The sequence below is a fragment of the Schistocerca serialis genome, chromosome 3 (assembly GCF_023864345.2).
Source record: "Schistocerca serialis cubense isolate TAMUIC-IGC-003099 chromosome 3, iqSchSeri2.2, whole genome shotgun sequence".
Classification (NCBI taxonomy): domain Eukaryota; kingdom Metazoa; phylum Arthropoda; class Insecta; order Orthoptera; family Acrididae; genus Schistocerca; species Schistocerca serialis.
In genome coordinates, this window is record NC_064640.1 from 1080265302 (window position 1) to 1080290990 (window position 25689).

Sequence of the window (25689 nt, forward strand, 5' to 3'; positions counted from 1 at the left end):
TCCATAGGCGTTGTTTGACTCGCCGTAAAGTCTCGAGGAGTAGGCTTCCCGTACGGACGGAAGTGTCCCCGATGATAACGGGTTGAAATGACAGGAGACGTGGGCGATGTGTCGGCGTCCGTTGGAGAAGGAGGCGAGTAGCTGTACTCTGACAGAGGATGATCCTCCGGTTCCTGCATGGGCACGTCTCCTGGTGGCGTCCGTTCTGGTGCTGGCATCGCAATGACGGTGAGAGGGCTGCGTTGTGAGTATTGAGAGATGCCAAGATCCCGAGCATCAGGTAGAGCCAAAGGTGGTGTGGCGGCATTCAGAACAGGCGTTGCTGGCACCCGAGGCCGAAGCTGGTCCAAATGACGCACTGCAACACCCATGTCCATCTGGATTTCATACAGGCGTCTGCCACAGTGTCGTAAGATGCGGCCCGGGCTCCTTTTTGGCCACCTGCCATATCCCCGTACCCAGACGAGGTCGTCGGCGGTGAACCGGCCAAGGGAAGGCACCCGCGGCCGTGAGGAGGGAGGCCGCAGAAGATGAAGTAGCGTGCGGGGCTGTCGCCATGTAAGAGCTCAGCCGGGCTGTGATCACCCATGGGGGTGAAACGGTAAGACGCCAGGAACAGGAGAAGCGCATCATCAGCAGCAGAAGAAGTCAGAAGTTTTCGCATCTGAGCCTTAAATGTGCGGACCAGCCGTTCAGCCCCACCGTTGCATTGTGGATGGAACGGCGGGGCCGTGACATGAGTAACGCCGTGACGAGCACAAAAATCTGCAAAGTCGGAAGAGGCAAATTGCGGACCATTATCAGTAACAAGAGTACAGGGGAGGCCTTCCAAAGAAAAAATGCAGGCGAGAGCACTGGTGGTTGCCACGGTGGTAGGTGACATGCAATGGACAATGAAAGGAAAGTTAGAGTAGGCGTCAATTACAAGGAGCCAATAAGTACCTAAAAAAGGTCCCGCAAAGTCAGCATGAATGCGCTGCCAGGGCTTCTCAGGCGAAGGCCACGGTGACAGAGATGACTTCGGGGCAGCGGCCTGTGACCACTCACTGGAAGTGACAGGAAGTAAGACCCCTGACGCAGTGAGACGATCCAACTCCCGTTTAACCCGATTTCAAAGGGCCACAGGAATGGGCAGAGCCCGAAAAAACTTAGGCCGAGCAGTGGGTTTGAGCGTAATATGAGCTTCAAAGTCGTTCGCACGGCCTAAACTGGGAGAAAAAAGGGACAAAAATGTAGTCGACAAGGAATCCAGTTGAGCATAAGGAATAGCGTCAGAGACAATATTGACAGAGTCATCTATGGAGAACCCAAAAACGTGAAAGGCATCGAAACCAAAAAGATTTTCTGCATTGGCAGAACTCCGGAGATGGGAACTTGCCCTTCAGTATATCCTCTCTTCTCGTTATCCGCCAGGCCTCAACCTCTGCTAATTTCAAGTTGCCGCTGCTCATAGCTCACCTGTCTTTCAACAACATCTTTGCCTCTGTACTTCTGCCTCGACTGACATCTCTGTCGAATCTCTTTGCCTTTACAAATGTCTGCTTGTGTCTGTGTATGTGTGGTTGGATATGGGTGTGTGTGCAAGTGTATACCTGTTCTTTCTTCCCCCTAAGGTAAGTCTTTCCGCTCCTGGGATTGGAATGACTCCTTACCCTCTCCCTTAAAACCCACATCCTTTCGTATTTCCCTCTTTCCTGATGAAGCAACCGTTGGTAGCGAAAACTAGAATTTTGTGTGTATGATTGTGTTTGTTTGTGTGTCTATCGACCTGCCAGCGCTTTCGTATGGTAAGTCACATCATTTTTGTTTTTAGATATATTTTCCTGCTTGGAATGTTTCCCTCTTATTATGCATTCAGTTAACTAAGTAGAAATCAGTAATATCTTATCTCAGTGAGGAACTTGAAACTTTCAGCGCACGTCAGGAGCATGGAGAGGTGCTCTTCCTCTACTTGAAAAGAACAGTTGACCACGCACTGAGTAGATAGGTTCCTAGTAGAACAGTTCATAATGGGATGCAACCTCCATGGTATACAGTCACTGTAAAGAAAACTTCTAAAGGAACAGAGATTACTGCATAATACGTGTAAAACAAAGTGTAGGATTATAGATTGAGAGAGGCTGGATGAAACATGTTTGGCTGTCAAGAGAGCAATGCATGAAGCCTTCAATGACTACTGTAGCAGAATATTGTCAAATGACATTTCACAAAATCCAAATAAATTCTGGTCATATGTAAGGGCTGTTAGTGGCACAAAAGTTAGTGTCCAGTCCCTAGCAAGTGAGACAGGAACTGATATTGAGGGTAGCAAAGTAAAAGCTGAAATTCTGAACTCGATTTGCAAATGTTCCTTTGCAAATAAAAACCCAGGAGAACTGCCCCAATTCAATCCTCGTACACTGAAAAAATGAACGAAATAGGTATTAGTGTCAGTTGTGTTGAGAAACAGTTGAAATCATTAAACAAAGCTCCAGACCCCGATGGAATCGCAGTCAGATTCTATATTGAATTTGTGGCTGAGTTATCCTCTCTTCTCACTGTAATCTATCCAAAAAACCTTACCCAGTTTTTGGAAAAAGTTACAGATCACACCTGTCTACAAGAAGGGTTGTAGGAGTGACAAAACTACCATCCAGTAGCCTTGACATCAATTTGTTGTAGATTCTTAGAAAATATTTTGAGCTCAAACATAATGAGGTATCTCGAACGGAACTACCTTCTCGAATCAACCAGCATGGTTTTCAAAAACATAGATGATATGAAATCCAACTCTCACTTTTCTCACATAACTTGCTGAAAGCGTTGGATCAAGGCAACAGGTAGATAGTGTTTCTTGATTTCCTAACAGTATTTGATTCTGTTCCACACCTACACTTACTGTGAAAAGTACGATCATATGGGGTATCAAGTGAAATTCGTGACTGGATTGAGGACTTTTTGATAAGAAGGACACAGCATGGTACCTTGGATGGAGAGTCATCATCAGATGTAGAAGTAACTTCAGGTGTGCCCCAGGGAAGTGTGTTGGGGCCCTTGCAGTTCTTGTCCATTAATGACCTTGCTGTAAATCAGGATTTTTGCAGATGATGCAGCTATCTGTAATGAAGTGCTATTTCAGAGAAGCTGCATAAATATTCATTCAGATCTTGATGAGATTTCAACATGGTGCAGTGATTGGCAACTTGCTCTGAATGTTTAGAAATGTATAAACTTAGTATCCTGTGACTATAATATTGGTGAGTCACTGTCGGAATCTGCCAACTCGTACAAATACCTGTGTGTAACACTTTGTAGGAATATGAAATGGCATGATCACATAGGTTCAGTTGTGGGTAAAGCAGGTTGTAGACCTTGGTTTATTGGTATAATAATGGGGAAATGCAATCAGTCTACTAAAGAGATGCTTAAAAGTCATTCGTGTAACCCCCCCCCCCCCCCCCCCTCCGCCCACCACCCTAGACTATTGCTAAAGTGTGTGGGACTTGTACCAGATGAGACTAGCAGGAGACATTGAATGTATACAAAGAAAGGCAGCATGGTCACAGGTTTGCTTAATCCATGGGAGAGTGTCACAGAGATACTGAAGGAACTGAAATGGCAGACTGTTGAAGACAGGTGTAAACTATCCCAATAAAGTGTATTAGCAAAGTTTCAAGAACTGTCTTTAAATGATTACTCTAGGGATATACCACAACCCCCCCACATATTGCTCTCACAGGGGTTGTGAAGATAAGATGAGAATGATTACTGCTCACACAGAGGCATTCAGACAAATTCAGACAATCATTCTTCCATTCTCGATACATGAATGAAACAGCAAGAAACCCTGATAACTGGTACAATGGGACTTACCCTGTACCATGCACCTCCTGGTGGATTGCAGATTATAAACGTAGATGTGAACTGACAGTCTCTTACATGTGCATGAGGGAAACATCTAATCACCTTTATTTTACCAAGACAAAAATTATGATTTAATAAAGCTTCTAACCTTGACAGGAAATAATGGATTAGGCTGTCCGTAAATTATAAACTAACATTATTGTGATGATGGAAAATCTCATATAAAGACGTGAAACAAATACTAACAAAGAGATAGAGGGGCTGGCCAGTACAGCCAATAGATACACAAAACATAACAGAAAATTTACGTATCCTAGCTTTTGGAACTTTGTTCCTTCGTCAGGGAGGAGAGAGGGGAAAGAAGGGGAAGAAGAGAAAGTGGATTCAGTTACTCACAACCCAGGTTATGAAGCAACAGGGTAGAGGTAAACAGGGAGGGTAGCAAAGATGGAGGCATGGGTGTATACTCTACAGTATGTCAACATGTTGCCTTGACCTGTTTGATCACCAGGTCTGGCTCCAATTCAGTGCACACGGGACATCGTCGAACAACTCCAGTGTCTCTCAAAAACAGCATTAACCATCCCTGTTTTGATGACAATGTGAAACAGGCATGGAACTTCATCCCACAAACTCATATCCAGCACAGTGCATGCACGTTTACATGCTTACATTCGGGCAGTTACACTGGATTTCAATGTATTAGTGTATCACATTTGCAATGGTGTATCTCGCACTTATATTATCCTGTGATCTTGCAACGTTAATCACTTAAATAAGTTACTTAGACATATATGTTCCTGAAATTTCATTACTCTACGTTAATTACTTTTTGGTGTTGCAATTTTTTTTTTTTTTTTTTCAGTGTACATGATGACTACAATAATACATTATAATGTTTCTCCAGTGGTTTCAACATTAACTTTTTAACGGAAAAGATTTTGCTTGCAGTTCATTTTTAAGTTAACATTTCTAAACTTTTTAACAATCCATATTAAAGCTAGCAATAGTAACTATATTAGTAATTGCTACTGTAAACAGTTACACATATGAACATCAGTTTTGAATAATGGGTTTTGAGTGTAAATAATGTTTTATGTAAGTGTTTGCATTGATACTTAAAATTAAATGTCATGTAATGAATGTCCACTGTTTTGTTGGATCAAGTTATTTACCAACGCGATGTACTGTGTTCTTCCATTAGAGAATGAGACTGTATTGTTTATCGGTTTCATTACAAAGTGCTAATAAGCTTTTAGTTAGAAAACCTTCTGTAACTGGAATTATTAATATGAGAAAAATAGGAACAATGAAGGAACGGAAGATCAGTTGCAGAAACAAGAGTAGCTCTGAGTTGCAAGAGTGGTTGCTTTTCCCACACATGTAATTAACTGGCATTATCACCACTATTAACTTACCGTGGTTTCACATCTCATCTGTTCATTGTTCCCCATGTCCTGCCCTTCTGTTCCCCCTTCCTATTAGACCATATATGCCTCTGTTACTGTAATCGATATGTAAACAATATTTTTCACATGACCATTTTTTTTTACAGGTTGTAATATTTGACATTGCAGCTTTTGAAAATGGAGCAGGATGTTGTGCCCTCTTTCCTATTGGAGTGTTTCTCTGTGATCAGAATTGGAGGCAGACAATTCACTTGAACTTCCATTGCTGTTGTTGATATCTTTGAATCATGTTGTTTCTTTGTGATTAATAAAAAAATTATACAATCCAATGGTTTCTTCACCTTGTCTTTAAAAATTCCAGACCTATTGTTCAAACACATATTTTGAGAGTTATGCATCTGAGCATTTTTGTGGAAAGTGTGTTTCACACATACTTTCAAGATAAATTGAATAATGACCCCCATTTTGTGTGTTGGGGAAAATAATTTGATACAGCTAAATGCATATTCAGGTACACACATTTGCTCGCGCCTGAGACAAAGTGAGAGTGATTCAAAGGAAGAATTCACTACTTTTTACCTACTTTCTGAATAACTCGTACTTTCATCAGAAATGTCACAATGCAAAGTTGATTAGACAAAGGGACAAAAATGAGAGCAAAATATAATTTGAATATCAGAAAAAATAACCAATTAGTGTTTGCGTAATACTTTACGGCAAGCCTAAAATTAATTTTTAAGCATTGGGAAATCTGGGATGGAATAACAATAATATGGAATAGGATAGCTTTCTGCTCCCCACCTAGAGGAGACACTGAGTGGCAGACTGGCACATTGAAGGAAGATTTTTAGATATTAGAAAGTATGGGACAGTCCTCATCTAGCAGGTGTGGTGGTGTGAGGCCGGGGTGGGAGCAGGTAAAGGCCTAGATATGTGAGACAGAGAGACTAGCAAAGGTTTAGGTAACGGGGTTTACAGGAGTGAAGAATATGTCACAGCTAGAGTTTCTAGGCTTCGTTCCTGTGGCCCCACACCTCAATGCCCTCCCCTGCTCCCATTCCAACCTCACACACTATTACGTCCCCCTAGTACACCTCTCTCTGTCTGTCCACCTCCACACTCCCAACCAGCAGAGACTCCCTATACTGAGGTGGGCTCTGTCCATTAGATTACACTCGTAAGATAAAAATAAACATTATGCAGCATGAAAGAATTATCTGTGTGGGATGGAAATATGTAGATGTGATGTACGTGCACAGACACAAAAAAAAAAAAAAAATTACAATGTCAGAAAAATTGAATGATTTATTCAAGAGAAAGAGCTTTACAAATTGAGCAAGTTGGTCCACCTCTGACTCTTGAGCAAGTTTGGCATTGATAGATTTGTTGGATGTCCTACTGAGGGACATCAAACCAAATTCTATCCAAGTGGCGCATTGTATTGTCTAAATCATGAGCTGGTTGGGTGGCCCTGCCCATAATGCCCCAGACATACTCAGTTGGGGAGAAATCCCGTGACGTAGCTGGCGAAGATAAGGTGTGGCAAGTATGAAGACAAATTGTGTGTGGGCAGGCATTATCTTGCTGAAATGTAAGCAAATGATGGCTTGTCATGACGAGAAACAAAATGGGGTTTATAATATCGTCAACAGATGTCTGTGTTGTAATGGTGACACAGATGACAACCAAAGAGGTCCTGTTATGAAAAGAAATGGCACAGTAGACCATCAGTCCTCGTTGGGCTGTATGGCAGCCAGCAGCCGGGTTGGTATCGCACTGCTATCTGGTGTGTCCCCAGGCACGTCCCTGGTCTGGAATTGCATTGACTGGAATATAATTGGCTTCAGTGATGAATCCCACTATGAACTGAGCCTCAATGATCAGCACAGAAGTGCCTGAAGACGCCCCAGACGGTGGGATACCACCTTGAATGTCACATCCCTTACGGTCCAACTACCAGGACTGATGATCTGGGGTGCGATTTCTTTTCGTAACAGATCCCTTTTGGTCAACAGACGACTATGCTGTAGGGGTGACATGGATGTCACCCCTACAGCATAGTTGTCTGTTGACAATACTGTAAATCCTATTTTGTTTCCCTTCTTGGCAAGGCATACATTGCTTACATTTCAGCAAGATAATACCTGTCCGCACACAGCTTGTCCTCATGCTTGCCAAACCCTACCTTGGCCAGCAAAGTTGCTGGATCTCTCCCCAATTGAGAATGTAAGGAACATTATGGGCTGGCCGTTAGACCACCTCGGTATTTTGACTATCTACAGTGACATTTGAATAGAATTTGGCATGATGTCCCTCTGTTGGACATCCAACAACTCTATCAGCCAGAGCCAAGCTTGTATAAGGGCCAGAGGTGGACCATCTCATCCAATTTGTGATGCTCTTTCTCTTGAATAAATCATCCAGTTTTTTCTGAAACTGTAATTATTTTTCTGTCTTCACATGTATGTCACATTTACTGATTTCAGCCCTATTTGGTATTTGGATAATTCCTTCAGTACCTAAGTGTTTTTTTGAGTATATAATATCTGACAGTTTCTTTTTTTTTTTCAGTATGCTTGTCTGCTGCACATTGCCTGCTCTAACTGGTGAGTAGCAATCTGTCCTATTTCATATTGTTAGAATTAACTTTTGACACTCAATATTTATGATGCAAGCAAACTGTTATTGCCACTTGACATGATGGTGAATGGTACTCTGTTAGCCATTGGCACAAATGGATTGACATGATAAAACAAGGCTCCACAGCTTTTACAAACTTTTTGAATGTGATAAATACAGCTTACTGCTGTCAATACTTTTGTTAATTACAATTTTGATCGTTTGTTATTTTCAAGCATACATGTCAGGTGCTACGACACATTTGAATTACTGCAAATGGACAAAGATGACCAGACTCATTTCTCTTCAGTAGAAACAACTATCGACAAGAGAAGAAACTTAATGTCATTCAAATCTACTTTTTCATTGGTAGAGATCTTTCACTCATGGGATTAGCAGCAGAGATTAAAAAGAAGCAGCAGCAAACAGATCCAAGGCATCCATTGTTTGGAGCTCATGTTCTTCCATCACAACTCCTTATAATAGTATCAGCTCTGGAGAACTAAGTCCTGATTCATTTTCTTGTAACAAAATAGACTGGCATTACCTTCCAGTTAAAAATGTGAAGCTTTACATGAATGTCCTACATGCAGTTTTTTTATACTTGTGCTCTTTGAGTTCCTGTCCTAGAATACATTAAAATATTAAAAAATGTGTAAATTAATCTTTGAAACAATCCAAACCTTTCAATGGAAACCAGGAAAGACTTAGAAACATTATAATTTAAAAAAAAAATCTAGGAAAGGTAATGTAAGGAACAATCAGGGAAAGTCTGCTGTACCCTTCCTGTTGTGTATTGTGTTATTGTTATTCTTAATTTTTTAAAATTTGATAATGGCCATTAAAGACCATGCAGAATAGCAATTGCACATTACTAGAAGCTGCCTTTGCATTCTTCCTCCAACAGCCCGTTGTATTTGCTCATCGTAGAAGCCTTTAAAGTTGTAACTCTGGTCAGTCTGAGACACCGCCTAGATTTAATCCAGCCTGTCAAAGATCCCTTTGTCATTCCCCTGAACCACGTCAGAAACTTTAAGGTTGTTTCCAAGAGTATTAAAAATCTGTTTTGTCATCCTGACCTTCAAACTTTCGTCTTCCTGACTCGACAGGTGCAGGCAGTATTTCTCGATTTCTGAACAGCTTTTGACTTAGTGCCAGATTGATGCTTATTATCAAAATTGCTACCGTGAGGGGTATCGAGTGAAATTTGTCACTGGAATTGAGGATATTTTGGTAGGAATGACTTACATGTTATCTTGGGTGGGGAGTCATCATCTGATGTAGAAGTAACCTCAGATGTGTCATAGAGAGGTATGTTGTGACCATTGCTGTTCATGTTCATGTACATTAATGACTTTGCAGACAATATTAATAGTAAAGCACTCTTTTCACAGATAGTGCATTTATCTAGAATAAAGTACAGTCTGAAAGAAATTGTACAAACATTCGTCAGATCTTGATAATTTCAAACTTTCTTTTAAATGTTTGGACATGTAAAATCGTGCATTTTGCAAAATGAAGAAAACGCAGTGTGGTATGACTACAGTATCAGGGTGTCTTGCTTGGATTAAGCCTATTCATACAATTACCTGGGTGGAGCACTTTGTAGGGATATGAAATGGGACAGTCATATAGGCCCACTCAGGGGTAAGGCTGGCGAAAGAGTTAGATTCTTTTTTGGTAGAATACCATAGAAATGCAGTCATTCTACAAATCGTTTGTATGATCCATCCTAGAATATTGCTCAAATGTGTGGGACTCGTATCAAAATGGATTAATGGGGAATTGAATGCATGCAGAGAAGGGCAGATCAAATGGTCACAGGTTTGTTTGACCCAAGGGAGAGTGTCACAGAGATGCTGAAATAACTGAATTGGCAGACGCTTCAAGATAAGATGTACACTATCCTAAGAAAGTATGCTTACCAAAAGACGACTCTAGGAATATGTTACAACCTTGTAACTATTGCTCCCATAGGGACCGTGAGGACAATATTAGATTAATTACAGCATGCATAGAAAGATTTAAATGGTCTTGAAACATGAACAAGCTTTAATATCTGGTACAGTGAGATGTACCCTCTGTCATACTCTTCATAGTGGTTTGCAGAGTGTGGATGAACATGTAGATAGCATCATCAAGAACGCAATCAACGTGTCTCTGAAACTTGAGCTTCTCCTAGTGTGTTGTGTCACAAACGTTTTGACATTATTATACATACAAGACTGCAAAGTGGAAAGTGTACATTCCAAGATTGTTTCACACTATGAATGAGGACAACCCGAATCGAAGGATGGAGCACTACGAGTGGTCTGAAGGCATGCTTCACGAAGATGAATGGTTTGCAGGGAAGGTTATCTGGCCTAATGAGGCACAATTCAACCTGAATGGTAATGTAAACTGTCATAGCTGCGTGTATTGGGCTGCTGAAAATCCTCATGTTCACATGGACAAACATGTTACTTCACTTGGTGTTAATGTGTGGTGTGGTCCGTCATAGTATTGTTTCTCTGACCCATTCTTCTTTGAAGGTACATAACTGGTGAGGTGTATCATATGCTGCAAACATTGATTTTATTAGCCATCCAAGAGGTGTTTGGAAACAAAAGATTTTTACCTACAAGACTGTACTCCGCCTCACCACCACAGAGATATCAGATTCTACTTAGATGAAAATCTACCTGGACGACGGATAAGTCGAAGAGGAGCTGTCAAGTGCCCACCAAGGTCACGGGACCTTAAAATTCTCGACTTCTACCAATGGGGGACCTCGACAAACAAAGTTTACCAACAGAACCCAGCTACACTGAATGAGATATGAGAGACCATCAAGACATCCTGTGCAGCTACCACACTGGCAACACTGACAGCTGTACTTCAGTCAACAATTCAGCAACATTGATGTTGCTTGGCTGCTAACAGGTGTCACTTTGAACACACAAAATGATCTTCCTCCCATGCAAGAATTTTGACACTATGCCATTTTGTTCCATCAATATTGACTATCAAAGAGAGTCTACATTTTTCTGGACCCCTCTGTATTACCACTGTCACAGTTTCACTATTTTAGACAATGGGACAGGCACAGTTTTTCCCTAACTAAAGAATATAATTTATTCTTCACCAATGAAGCACAACATTGAGAGAAAATTTTGGAATTCGGTACAGTTACGTTGCAAATTTCAAACTCACAGTTATTCATCTAACAGATGTGCTTTTTAAAAAGAAATGCTGCACATGCAATGCCCGGGATTGTAGCGACGGCACTGTACTTTGGGAGGAGAGTGACAAAAATACTGACAGTGACAAAACAATGAATGTTAGTGAAGTTAAGAGTGTCTTACATGATAACTGCAACTGAAAGGTTTGTTTTTGTGCGTAATTTATCTACAGTGTACTACAAAAAAAGTGGTTAAGGGTAAATCACATTTTGAAAAGCTTTTGTAAATGGGCAACTTGACAAATTATTTTTAATTAAGTTTCTCTCTTTTTCGAAATTAAAGGTGCAACTTATATTCAGTCCAATTCGATGTGTATATAATTTATGATAACTATGAACAGACTTTGAAATTTGCCTACATCACACCAGGTATACTTAACTTATTTCACTGACCCACACAGATGCTCATGTCCGGTGGAAGTCTCCTCTAGTTCCCCCACTTTTGGCCAGAAGCCTTATTTCAGATATCACAATGTCATGACTCACAGCTTTGCACATATCGTACACTGTTAAGGCAGACACCGATACAGCAGTGAGAGCTTCCATCTCCACGCCCGTCTGCCCTCTACACTTTGCCATGCCAGTTATAATCACACAGTTGAGAGCAGAGTCCAGTTCAATGTCCACAGCCACAGAGGATAAAGATATGTTATGACACAGAGGGATAAGGCTGGACGTCTGCTTGGCCCCCACAATTCCCGCCAGGCAAGCAACGCTAAGTACGTCACCTTTCTTCAGGCCATTTTCTCGTACGAGTTTCATCAGTTTGGGTCCCACAAAAACCTTTGCTCGTGCTATAGCAGTCCGTTCTGCCACCAGCTTCGAACCCACGTCGACCATTTTCGCCCTGCCGGTCCGGTCAACATGAGTCAGACTTCCGGACTGTGCTCCCAAACTGCAGAAACGGCAAGAGAAGACAGAGGGCTGTGCTCTGTGTGTTTGTCTTGTTAGGAGTCCTGCATTGCACATAATGCTTGGGGTACAGGGAAGCAAAAGAAACTGTTTTCTAGCTTCAGTCACTACACTCAAATTATGTGACAACAACTGAAACATCTGTGTATCCGACACAAACAGGGGCGAAATATTGGTTTCTGAGAAGAAGTACTTTTGAAAATCTTGTTTCTGAAGGTTTAACAACTTCCGACTTTGTGCCTTCACGACATCACTACAGCCATCAAGTTCAGTGCCACCTGGAACAAAAATACAAGCTGTAACAAAGAACACTTCATAATCTGAAAATAGGTTAACTACAAAAGAATTTTTAAGCATTCGTGTCGAAACACCCCCGATTAATTCCTTTACTGGATTTTGGGTAATTTACCGAAGCCACCAAACAGTTAATTATTATGATATATGACCTTGTGCTTACTGGATGAAAGGCTATTGGTTGTTCTGCTTTGTTCTGCTGTGGTTTCGGGAGTATTTCAACCGAATGCGGCTGTTCTGAGACGGAATAGCTAATGATTGAAAGTTTGTCTATTATTAAGTATCACAAAGGTTGTGATGTACAACTGATATATATTTCATACTAACACACAAATTCTGAGGCAGTTGCTACCTTTGCCTTACACGTCTAATTGCGGTTATCTCTTTTTATTGATTGCTGATTTTCAGTACTTTGTCACAGGCAATGCTGATGGTTAACATTCATAACAATCCTCACTGCAATCCATGGTTGTTGCTGGCTGACGCGGTTGACACGAAACACGTAATTTGGCACTTGTCACTTTCTGTTTCATATCACTCGCGAATCGGCATTAGTGAGAGTCAACACCACGAGGATCAGGGGGACGTGCTCACTCGTCATACTCCAGTGAATTTTACCGTTTACAACTCACTAGACCACCATTCTTGCCCGTCTTTCCCGCTCTACTTCTCACTCGACACTCTACCATACTACTGCGCACTCAGCACTAGTCTCACTGCCTACTACAGCGCTCGACAATCGACTCCTGTCCGCTATCGACCTGGGCGTCAGATACTAGCATCTATGTTTGTGGGATCACGGATCCCTTACAGTGTTCAAGACAAGTTCTTTGAACCTTAATGATCTGTGATGATTCTTTTCTTTCCTAAGCTAAGGTCGAAAATCTGTTTCGTCTGCAGAAGTGTGCAATATGAATATTACACAAAGTTGATAGGAACATCTCACATAAATCTGCTCAGTGGCTGTAGATTTCACAATCTTGCAGGAGTGGATACAAGGGGAGGTCATAGCAATGATGATAACTACCACCCACTTCCCAAACAACATATTATACTGGGGTGCCCTTAAGAAGGAAGCAGTGTGGTGCATTCTGTGCAGAAAGAGATGGGGAATGCTTTATGGTGCTGTCTGTGTGTTCTCTCTCTCTCTCTCTCTCTTTCTCGCTATCCCACGACTCACATTTCAGCCACTTCCAACCCTCGTATCTTGCACAGGCCACTGTGTCTGCTTCTGACTCTGCCTAGTAGAATTTATGCGGTCGGAAAGCTATCGCTGTTGCTTTCTAATGTAATACTTGTCATGTTTCCTTTATGCCAGCCATTGTGAACACTAATGGCTAAGTAATCTCACCATACCTAAATGCCTTGTATCGTACACGCACCACAAAATGCACACTACAGACAGATGTGGCAGAATGACACAATGTCTTTATATTTCTTACTTCACCAATTTCCAAATGCACGCATAACTTTTGGAGAAGGAGGTAGCGTGGAAACAGAAGTGTGTCAAAAATGCCAAGTTCTTCCAGCAATGACAAGCTACATGTAATAAAGGACACTTTTCAGTTGCTCGTGCTAGGGTCTGCCCACAAGGACATGCTTTTGGTCTGATTGACAACATTCCAGCCGGGTAAAGCTGCACACCACTGGGTTGAACATACCAGCTGTCGACAACAGATCCGATACAACAACAACAGAAAGAATGACTTCCCGAACACAGTTGGAAATCACTGATAGAAACAGTATTCCCCTCATTCACATGTGTTTGCAGACCTCTGTTCAGTCATAATGTTTATTGAAAGAACGATGGTGAGCACACAGTTTGACAGAGTTCAACTTGGTTGTTACGTGATTGTTCAGCTTTTTCCTTCTTTCCTCCTCCCGTTTCTCTTCCCAAAATCTTTTCAATCTTTGACTGTGTTCTTGTTTCCTTTGATATGTACATATTTTCTCTATTTTCTTCCTTCCCTTTACTTCAAGTTTTATGTTCATAATTTTGTTTCTGAATTTGTCTCTTCCATTCATCATTTCCATTCTGATTCCTGCTTGTTTGTAGCCTTCTTCTATTTCTTGAAACCAACTAGTTTTTTTGATTAAGGCATTTACTACATCCTAAATCCCTTTGTGAATCTGTCGCTGTTCATTGTGTGTATGTGTCCACAGAATGTTAGTCGCTGTTTTCTGATTGTGACTGAGTCTGCCTCTGTGTTCTTATAATTCTCTGGTTGATCTCTTCATCCATATACCATCTCTGTGCACTGCTCCAAAAAATTTTCTGAGGATTTTGCATTGTATTCTTTCTGCTTTGTGGTGCCTGGTCCTCAGATTGTGGTCATTTCTGATGCGAAGAGTGCTTCTGATACTATAACTGTATTGTAGCGCATGTGTTTGCCTTGTACTGAAATGTTTCTTTTATTATTGTGTGTCCATGTCAGTTTGTACACTTTCTGAAGTTCTTTTGTTTGTTCTATGTTTTCTTCCTTCTTTGATCCACCTATTTGTATTGTTGCTACTATATTGAATAATTTAATATATTTTTGTGTGTTTATTATTGTTATTAAAATTGTAGATGTCTGTCGTATACTAACAGTGAGGTTGCTAGCGAGTTGCATTTTTGAGGGAAGCTGGGCGAGGGGGGTGGAAACAATAACAAACCATCACTCCCCCCCCCCCCTCCCCCCACCCCGCAAATAACCAAACCCTGGATGCCAACACATTTGCTCTGTATAGGTGTTTGTGTCCAGAAGTAAGAGTCAATTTAGCAAAAAAAAGCAGAGGAAAGCTTCATGTTCTGGGCCACATCAAAACCAGATGACCAACCACAGTGTAATCCTCTGCAATGGCATCACTGAAAGCAGTATTGTGAGAGGGGGAAGGGGGGGGGGTGAGTCAGCACACCCTGTTCTGGTCACTGCCAGCTTTCTTGACCTCAGAGTCACTACGCCTCAGTCCAACAGTTCCTCAATGGGCATCACAAGGCTTGGTGCACCTCGTTCCAGTCCTCCCACCAAGGAAAACCACGGGCAGTACTACGGGTGAGTCGCAGCTGAGCAGCTGCCTTCCCCCTGTACCTGCTGTAGCTGCGAGAGGATATTTGTGTTACACATACACTAAAACTGGCGTAGATACCACAGGACACTCTTTGGAGTGTCACTAACAAGCACACGCTGCTACACACTTGACAGTGCTAGGTGGCCAAGAGTTCTGGCTCAAAGTTACTGCAACTGTGGTTGGAACTTCCCCAGTGTGACTCTCCCATTCTTTAATAGGGTATTTCAGTGTCTGGGGCACGTTCACATTGGACAACACTGTCCAGTACAGGCTGCTGTCTTCCACCCGTGCTCTCTTGCACTGAGCATTGCATCTTGCACAAGTGAGTCATAAGGACTCCCCTCTTCTGTATGTACACTAAAAAAGCAAAATTGTCTTTTCAGACAAAAAAGTAAAATTGTCTCATATCCACATTCAATGCTTAAAAGTATCCTTATGTCTGGGAGACGGCAGATCCACCGAGCAGATCCCACCCGACGACCCGTAGCAAGACTGCAGCACAAGAGGCAGGAGTGCCATCTGTTCCCTTCAATGTTTCTGTTTTGCTTTGCCACCTATCAGTAAGTGATGAACCAGCTAAATCTGGACTTTGCTGCCACAAATCAAGAAGCAATGGCTCGGAGACAGCATGAGCTCATTGTCCAACTGACGGGTGGAAGCAACGCAACAGCAACAGCAACACCAACACCAGTCACACCACCAGTGAATATACCAGAGAGGCCCTCAATATCACCGCAGTAGTCCTCGAGCTGGAAGTGAGAGCTCCGTGGAACAAAGATGGACCTTGGAAGCTGGTAGGTCCAAAATGCAATCAGCAGCAACATACACGAACAACTGAGCCTACTGACTCACAAGGCAAATGCAGCGTGCTTTTACCAACACCAATTCTGAGCATCGGTAATATGAGGGACCATACAAACAATTCTGCAGCACCTCAACTACACAACACTACCCCAGCCGCTACGCAGAACACTACACCGACTGGCTTCCCACTGGTCATAATACACAATTACACTTGCCTCGGCAAGCTAAACAAGACATTTGTAGAATGTCACTCCCCACCATATACCAAACACAAAACTCACAAGGGACCATGTATCACTGTATGTATGCAACAAAACAGATTGCACAAATCTCCTGAAATTCGTCAAAGCTGGGGGAATTGAGTATCATAAATATAGCACCCAAGGGGGGAAAACTCGAATGTACATCGTGAAAGGAGTTGACACCATAACCCTCAATGACATTCTTCATGGTATAATCACAGCTCTCAGCTGGGACTGTGAGAGCATGAGATGAATTCTTGGATTCGTGACACACAGATTGCAGCCAAACTATTTAGTGGAGTTGGATGACACAGCTTACTCCTGCAACTTTCTGACGCAGATGCTCCTGCTTCACATGGTCGTAGTAGAAATATACACACCTCCGTGTGTCCCCCAACAGTGCCACCACTGCCAGCAGTTTGGCCGTGCGGCACCCGACGTGATCTGGCACACAGTGCCGCAAATGCACTGGTAACCGTGTAGCACGACACTTTAAACTTGGTACAACTATCAATTGTACCAAATGTGGAGGGGTCCATGTGAAAACTACAGATGGTGTGCAGCATACAAAGAAGCTCTAAGGTGCAAAAGTGCCAAAGACAGACAAGTGGTAACCAGAACAGCACCAAGACACTCCCCACACCCCAACCAGTAAGGTGTGGAATCTCTTTTACTGGCATTGTCAGTGGAAGTGGATGAACTGAGGATGCACAGAGCTCCACAAACTCATGGCACACTCCCACAACAACAGAACCACAACCCACACCTGCAGTGCTAGAAACTGCCCCTGTACTGATGACAACACTGCCAGTCCCAGACAACACCAAGTCAACTCTGTCTAGGCCAGATTGTGACACTCGCGAAATCACAGAAGACACACCCAAACTAGGACAACCACAAACACACGAAATGAAACGGAGGTACCCAAAAAACAAAAGAGGGGACACTATCACACCACAACAAATACACCAACAACAGACCAGACAAACATAGGAACACATTCAAAGGAACAATGTAACTGTAGCTCACACTCTTGCCCCTCTCACCACAGCAATAACACAGGTGACCCTTGAATAACACACAAGCCAGCCCATCCAGTACACCAACATAAGGACCACCAGCCACCAACACCACCGCCAACACTTTGGCTGACATAACAAACATTATCACCACAATCAGAGGCATAGTGGAGACACTATTCCCCACTCATGTGGCTTAAGATCCTCTTGAGGCTCTTCATCGTAACACATGCACAAACTCATGACGGCTACACACAGCCAGTGCATGGCTGCTATACAAACTGCTATCAACACACTGCCCACACACTTCCATAGATAATACACCACAAAACACAAACAACAGTACTTTGACCCAGATGCTATTCTGGAATGCAGATGGGATTGGCAACAAAAGGGCAGAGCTAGCTGCATTTATGGAGGAGAAGGGAATCTGGATTGCTCTCATGAACGAAGCTGAGCTCCAGTCACACAATCAACTACTCTTCCCAAGATATTACATCTACTGTATTGACCACCTGAAGGCACAACTGTGGGTGGAACAGCAATCATCATATATTGAGACAAAGAATACACAAATATTAAGATCTCTGAACCTGAAAGACTAGAAGTCACAGCTGTTAGGGTCAAGTCAACTGAGTGAACACTACATTGATATCGATATACAATTGATCTGGTAATATCATAACAAGCGATATCAGCACAATACTCAACATAGCATAGTGACTAATAGCCACTGGTGATCTTAATGCTAAACACTCTGCTTGGAACTAACAAAGATCAAACACCAATAGCAAAAAAACTATGCGAACATGCACTGCGCCCAAACTACATTACACTAGTGCCAGCTGAGGTGACTCTTAAAACAGGGAACAGAGACTAAATGTGATAGACATTAGATGTGATAGGCATTATAGTCACAATCAACATTGAAATTATACATGATTTGGCCTCACCAAACACCTGTAATACTTTACTTGGAAGAAACACAGCAGTATGATGAATCTTACAGGATACTGAGCTACAAGCATGTGAATTGGACATTGTTCAAGGAAATGCTTGAAAAGTCATATCCCACAAATTCCCAAAATTACACAAAGCAGGAAACTTGTTGAAGCTGTCAAAGCCCTTACCACCGCCTTACAGACCAGCATACTCCATGGAGGAGAAGCATGAGCTGATGACCAGAACAATAGCAACATCATTCACACTGAATCTGGCTCCTTCCAATCCAGCACTGCCACTTGAAATGAACCAGGAGGTTACATGGCTTGTAACCCAGCCCAAGTGCAATGTAACAATACGTACTGCTACACATGAAATTACACAGGTTATTAAGCACAAAACAGCTAGAAAAGCTCCTGGTCCCAATCACTTTCAAAACCGTGTCACCCAGGAGTTCACGAATAAAGCTATAGAGCATCTCACACATATGATGAATACCATTCTACAACATCAACACTTCCATGTCCTGATGTTCAGGAAGCCAGGGAAATACCACTCCGTACCACAAAATTACGGAGCCATCAGCCTGCTGAGCTCCCTGAATAAGATTGTTGAGAAGATGATTCTCAAACATCTTACTATGCACTGCAACACCAATGACTCGCTGAGACTGGAGCAATTTGGATTCAGCAATCACCACTCCACAACACAACAACTCCTCGGTGTAGTAGAACATATTACACACACCCCCAACACCAACAAAGCTACAGGAGTGCTGTTTTTGGTCTTTAGTCATCTACGGCACAATCGTCTCATTCGCAAACTCTGCACTGCTAGTCTCTCCGACGAGTTCATGCATCTTACACACTCATATCTCACCCACAGAAGCTTCAACACTGACGTTCAGGGCAAACAGTCAACACAACACAGTATACAAGTGGGAGTACCCCAAGGCAGCATCCAAGGGCCCCTCTTGTTTAATCTCTACGTCAATGACTTTCCAACTGAACAAAACACAATGGCAACCATCTACGCAGATGACACTACCATCCTAGTGCAAGACTGGAAACCATCAGGCATAATTCGCAACTGCAAACAAAACTGCCTAGCTGGAATGACAGTGTGTTAAAGCAAATGCTGACAAGTGTGAAGCAGTTCTGTTCACTGACAAACCATAACAACTGCACAAACATTAAGCGTTCTGGCATACCCACAAGCTCTGGAATGAAAATTAAGATCGCAAGAGCTAAGAAGGCAGTGAACACACCGTCAGCCAATAGCCCACTGGCAAGGACCACACCACGACGGGAGCAGGCCCCTAGACAAAGAGAATATAAGTGCCACTCCTGCCAGCCTCAGCCACTCAGTATTTGGACAGGATTAGGACAGTATACGGACAGGCCTAGCGCTGAATGCTACAATAACAGTTATTAGTGATCAACAAACTGTGTGTCAAACTTGCACGAATATTGTATATAGCAAAGGACTCGCATTTATACTGCATGTCGCCTATTGCTTGCGACACCATTGTAAATTCCAGGTTAAGCATTGTCTAGCTTCTTATTTGTAATAAAAACTATTAATGTTGTTTGCTTGAATTGTTGTATAGCATTTTGAGAATGCAGCATCCTTTAGGCACCCTATACAAGATGAGTGGGCAGGACCCCACATTAAGACTGCAGACAAATAACACTACACACACGCCCAGTACGTTTCAGTGTGAAAGTCAAATACTTCAGTGACAGGCCAACTGAGCAAATGCAAGGCTCAAACAGTGTTACTCTAAGCTCAACAGGTAAAGCACACTGAATAGGAGGGTATCGAGGTCCGTGTACAAGCTACTGATTAGATCCATGATGATACATGCAGCTGCAGTCTGGGGTTACGTGGCTCTGACCGCCTGTGCCGCCTACAGGTGATACAGAACGAAGTGCACCACAGTCCACACACACTGTCGACCTTCACAGAGAATACTGCCTTGAGACTCACACACAGATATTCAAAAAACTCACCACACGACTGTAAAGGAACTTGAGACACTCTGACAATTACTTCATTCTTAACCTGGGAAACTACGACCACAACCACGGGTGAAAACACAACTGCTGAAAAACACTTCTATCTAGGGACAATTAATCACCTGTGGACAGCACAAGCTCACAGACAAAATAAACACTGATGAATCCCTGCGTTACAGCAAAACTAAATGGCATTGCGAGCTGCAAATATCTAGCTGACCAACTGGCAATACAGGAAAGCAGTATTGCACACTAAACATAAACATATCCAACCAAACCACTTTATGGCCAATTGACCACTCGTATAACGACCTTGGCATGTTACAAGTACAGATGCTGCAGGTGGCCCAGGAGACACTCAGGTGCACAGCCCAGGAGTACCCCTCCTCAATAGGACTGACACTCGTAAAGAGTGTTTTAAGCTTCGACAATGGTATCGAGCATCGCACAATACCCAAAACTAACAACAACCTCACCCTTGCAGACAGAAAGAAACTGCTACTGCTCTTACTATCTGTCCAGACTATTGCAGAAGTCCTTTTCCTTTGGTGCTTGCCTCGGCACTTTTCTCCCGCTGCCCTTAAATCTGCTACCTTCTGCTCACTTCTCGACCACTTCTATCGCCTCAAAGTGCCTGTATTAGTCGGTAATCCTGCGAACAACATCATGACCCCACATCCTGTGCACTTCTCAATTGTAACGAAGCAAATGGAGGTGATGGTAGAACTTTGGTGATGGTCACCATGTCAGTGTGGGTGTGGAGTAGCTTCACCCTTTAAAAAAAAAGGCATTACCACGAATTGGACCTGGGTCCTCCACATAGCAGCAAGATATGCTGACCTCTGAGCTGCTCAAATGGACAAGAGAGAATTTAGCATTAATTGCAAAGTTTGCAACCATAACATTCACAATATAAATAATTTCCATAGAGAATATGCATTGAAGCTTAGGGTTAAGAAAACTGTTTTATATTCAGGTGCAACACCCTTTTAACATCGGCCAGCCGACATTAGGAGCAATCTGGAAATCCCCAAATATTCAAAATTAACTGTTTTATTAGCCAGTCCACCAATAATTTACCTGGATATGTGAATTTACCTACCTGTCCCACCTCAAATACACAACGCACAAACACTTTCTAACAGAAAACCATATTTAGCCATGCAACATATTCTCTAGGAGCAGACAGGAATGCCTTTTGAAGTGGTGATTCCATCATAATAATAGCCTATGTGTTAGTTCTCCACGGAACAGAAACTACTGTACCAGTCCCAACGTGGCATTGACAGCATAAAGGGCATTGCACAGGAAGGAAGTATATGAATTTATCAGAATAAGTTTAGATGACAGTGTCCTGTGTAAAATTAAATGCCCATTTAGCATGAAGTATTAAATCAAAATAGTGGCAGAGCAGTTTAAGTAGCAGAACATTGGCTTTTTTTAAGTAGTTGCTTCTCTGTATATTTATAAAAATAAAATGATGTAGAACTGATACCCTTGAATAATGATTAATGTGAGCAGATTAGTAGTAGATGAAAATTGTTGTTAGTAGTTCAGTGGCACTTCTCACTTACTCGTTTTACACCCCTGAAGGCTCTCATCGGTGATGGAGCTGTTGGAATATTACATGTGAATGAATGGCTGAACTCGATAATTTTCTAGGTATTCAATATTCTTGTACAGTGCATTCAAAACAAAGTTATATAAAAATGAAGAGGGATGTGTACTTCATAAACTGGCTTGACAACAAGCACACAACGAAGCAGTATGATGTAGCTTACTCAAGCACCTCAGTTTCGCAGGAGACCATGAGGCAGCAAGTACACACATCATGTTTGCTCTCTGTTTTTTATTGCCTGTGCTCGAGCACAGTATGAAATGTATTAATTTTTATGGAGTCAGCTATCCGTCCAATTTCCTTCTCCAATCTGGGGCTGCTTCCCATCTCTAATTAATTTGTCATTAACAGGATGTTAATTGTAATATTCTCTTTAATGAACTCATTTTCAGCAAATTGCTAAGCTGGTAATCTTCCTTGCTGTATTGAATAATAATAGTAACTCTGACATTTACATGAAGAGGCATACCAGCAGCAGCAGTTAGCTGTCTTTTAAACTTCATTTGATGCATCCAGAACATTGGAGATATACTGCAACGTCAGTAGGACATATTTACTGAGAAAAATCATTCACGACACACTTGCCTCCACTGAACGCATCCACACCCATTAATGTACAGGCAAAAATCCACAAAACCTAACATTCTAGAAGTGGAACAAAATGAATAATATTTTTCAAATACAGTGCTTAAAAAAGTTTCACACTGCCCCCAAGCTTGCATACTTTGTTTTTAACCCATTTTTAGGCACATTTTTTGTAGCAGCCCTGTAAAGTTAATTGTTTTGGTATCATTTTAGAAGTTTCAACTACATTTAATTTTTGATTATTTTATTTTTGTGATTTAGGAGCAAAAAACTATAGTAGTAAGTATACTTGCCACTGTCTTTAGTAAGCTGTTATGAGTTACTACTACATGTGAAAAAAAGGAATTTTCTGTTTTTATTTGACTATCTATTTTACAATCCTAGAAACTTCATTTAACACTACTTAAAGAAACGAGCTGAGACAAGTCACAATAGCATATATTGCAGAATGAAACAATGTGTTCTGTTGTAACAAGTGACAACAGCACTGATGTCATGACAAACAGACACCAGTAGTTTAGCATATTATCACAAAAGGTCAACCACATCCAGAGGAGGTATAACATTTTCCCAAGAGCATAGTAAAACAACTAAATTAGTGGTAAGTATGGTCAGTTGGTGGTAAGTATCTTTTCTGCAGTCCAAAAAAGAAATTAATTTTGTGGTAAGTATATTCCCCTTGTATCATGGAAAAATTACTTTGGTAGTAAGCATACTTCCCAGTTTCCTTCAAAACAACATCATTTGGTGGCACATATATTTGCAACTGCTTCTGAAAGGAACAAGTGACATTTAATGACAATTAAAAGCTACATTTCATAACAGACAGAAAGTTCAGCTGGTGCAGCAAACTAACATCAGGTGCCAGGTGCATACAGAGCTCGTATGATGTGTTCTCAGGAATACAGTAAAGAAATACAGTTGATGGTAAGTACACTTCCCACATCCTGTGAAATGGTTAAATCAGGAACTTCTCTCACAATATATTGAGCGAGGTGGCACAGTGGTGAGCTCACTGGACTCACATTCAGGGCGACTAACAGTTAAAGTCCATGCATTACTCTCCTGTGGCAACCTGTTCATCTCAGAGTAGCCCTTTCAACCTACAGCCTCAATTATCTGCTGGATGTATTCCCATCTCTGTTTTCCTCTACAGTTTTTGCTCTCTACAGCTCCATCTAGTCCACCCATACTTGGGTTTCCTGAGCTTTCTCTAAATCAGTACAGGCAAATGCCGAGATGGTTTCTCTGAAAGGGCACAATAAATAGCCTTCCCATCCTTGAAACAATCAGAGTTTGTGCTCAGACACTAAAGACCTCAATGTTTATGGGACATTAAACACTTATCTTCCTTCATTTCTCCTTTCTCAATATTCTTTTGTCTACCAGAAATCACTAAGTACAACTGACTGTGTAATGTAGGTGAAAGCGAACCTGCACTCTCATTTACCTTAGCAGAGTGCACTGTGTCTCCATTCGTTAATGGGACAGTGTGACTCACGAGGGCCGTACAGTCTGTCGACCTGCTGCAAAGAGTCACTTAAGGCTTTTACTGGTCATGAGAGATATACTTAGCAGTAGCTGTGTTTCTTCACTGCATTTATGGGAATACATTGAACCACTTCTGCATGCTCCTGGTATCCAGTGATAGTCCGCTGCACCAGTTTACTTTCTTTTTATTATGAAATATAGCTTTTAGGGCTGTGAGAAGTATACAGCCCACCAAATAACAGTGTTTTAATGGCTCTTGGAAAATATGCTTTCCATCAAAATAGTTTCTCAAAATGGTTTGGGAAGTACACTTACTGTATTTACCCAAATCTAAGCCGCACTCGAATCTAAGCCACAGCTGAAAAATGAGACTCGAAATCAAGGAAAAAAAATTTTCCCGAATCTAAGCAGCACTTGAAATTTGTGACTCGAAATTCAAGGGGGAGAAACGTTTTAGACCACATCTCCAAACCGAAACAAAGTTGGTCCATTGTAATATGAGACAATTTAGGTTGAATGAATGATGATACAGCTACAGTAGTTTGGTGCGTGTGGTAAACTTAGCAGTTAAGCTTTACCACGTAGTCATTGCTATGCATCAGGTTCTCCATCCATATTTATACTAGAGAGCCTCTTTCACGTGCTTCGTCTGGTTTGAATTGATTGCTTATTTTTCTTTGATCTGATAAGTGCCGTTCTCTTTGTTATAGGTGTTTCCATCACTCTAAGCTCAAAATGCATTATAGTACTGTGCCATGCATTGTTTGTTGCATTCTGATTATGCGTGTTTACGGCCTGTCGCCGCTCGCGGGATGGCTTGCTTTTGCGCACGCTACCGCCGCTTACAATTAAAAAAAAAAGAGAGAGAGGAATCGTCTCATCAGCGAAACAATGGCAAGAGACTGCTATTTGTTGTTAGTTACACTGCCGCTTTCTTTGATAATGATCAACAAGAACCATATAATAGACTGCATATTATAGATGTTCCAAACGAAAGTTTAGCGAAAAAGTTTCTCCATTGGAAAATTTTTGCAGACGCCTCTTTAGTGCATTACATTCTGCACAGAAATTAGAGCCATCTTAGGGTTAAAAATCTAGTCAGTTGCCGTGCTTCATTTCTGACTGTATCACTATTCAGCATAGGATTAATACAAATATCAACATGACATGATATATGTATTCTTCCGCGTTTGCTATTGTCTCACTCTAGTTTCGTAGTTTATTAGGAAGACAGGATTTAAATGAGATAGTAGGAAACACGTAGGAATACATGGCAAAATGTTTACATTTGTATTATTCTTATGGTGAAGAGAATACTGCATGTGATTCACAATTCATAAAAGTTGCTATTAACGACCATCTCTTGTCACAGGTAGGACAAAAATTCAGAACGTAGACTTGGCCATATTGACAAACATCCCAAACAGTCTTCTAGTCGGATTTTCATAGTACATTGAAAGGCTGCAACATTCAGGGATGAAGAATATGGAATTTGTATTTACTATGTTGGATAAAATATGAAAATGCAGTGGTCGAAACTCGGGGCAGAGAAAAAAGCTCGTCTTCCACCCCCCCCCCCCCCCCCCATCGCACCCTCCACCATTTTTTTTAATTTGTTTACT

At 41.8% G+C, this 25689-nt stretch overlaps 2 protein-coding genes across 2 annotated transcripts in view; one reads left to right on the plus strand and one right to left on the minus strand.

Moving 5' to 3' along the window:
- LOC126471507 (uncharacterized) overlaps positions 1-25689 on the plus strand; it is a 334590-nt gene that overhangs the window by 195412 nt on the left and 113489 nt on the right. The gene's annotated exons all lie outside the window — the stretch shown is intronic.
- On the minus strand, positions 11497-11931 carry LOC126471393 (molybdenum cofactor biosynthesis protein 1-like). Its single transcript, XM_050099518.1, has one exon. The coding sequence runs from the start codon at positions 11929-11931 to the stop codon at positions 11497-11499; it is 435 nt and encodes a 144-aa protein (XP_049955475.1).

Excerpts from the sequence above, each read along its gene's own strand:
- LOC126471393 (XM_050099518.1), bottom strand. The coding sequence starts at position 11,931 with ATGGTCGACGTGGGTTCGAAGCTGGTGGCAGAACGGACTGCTATAGCA.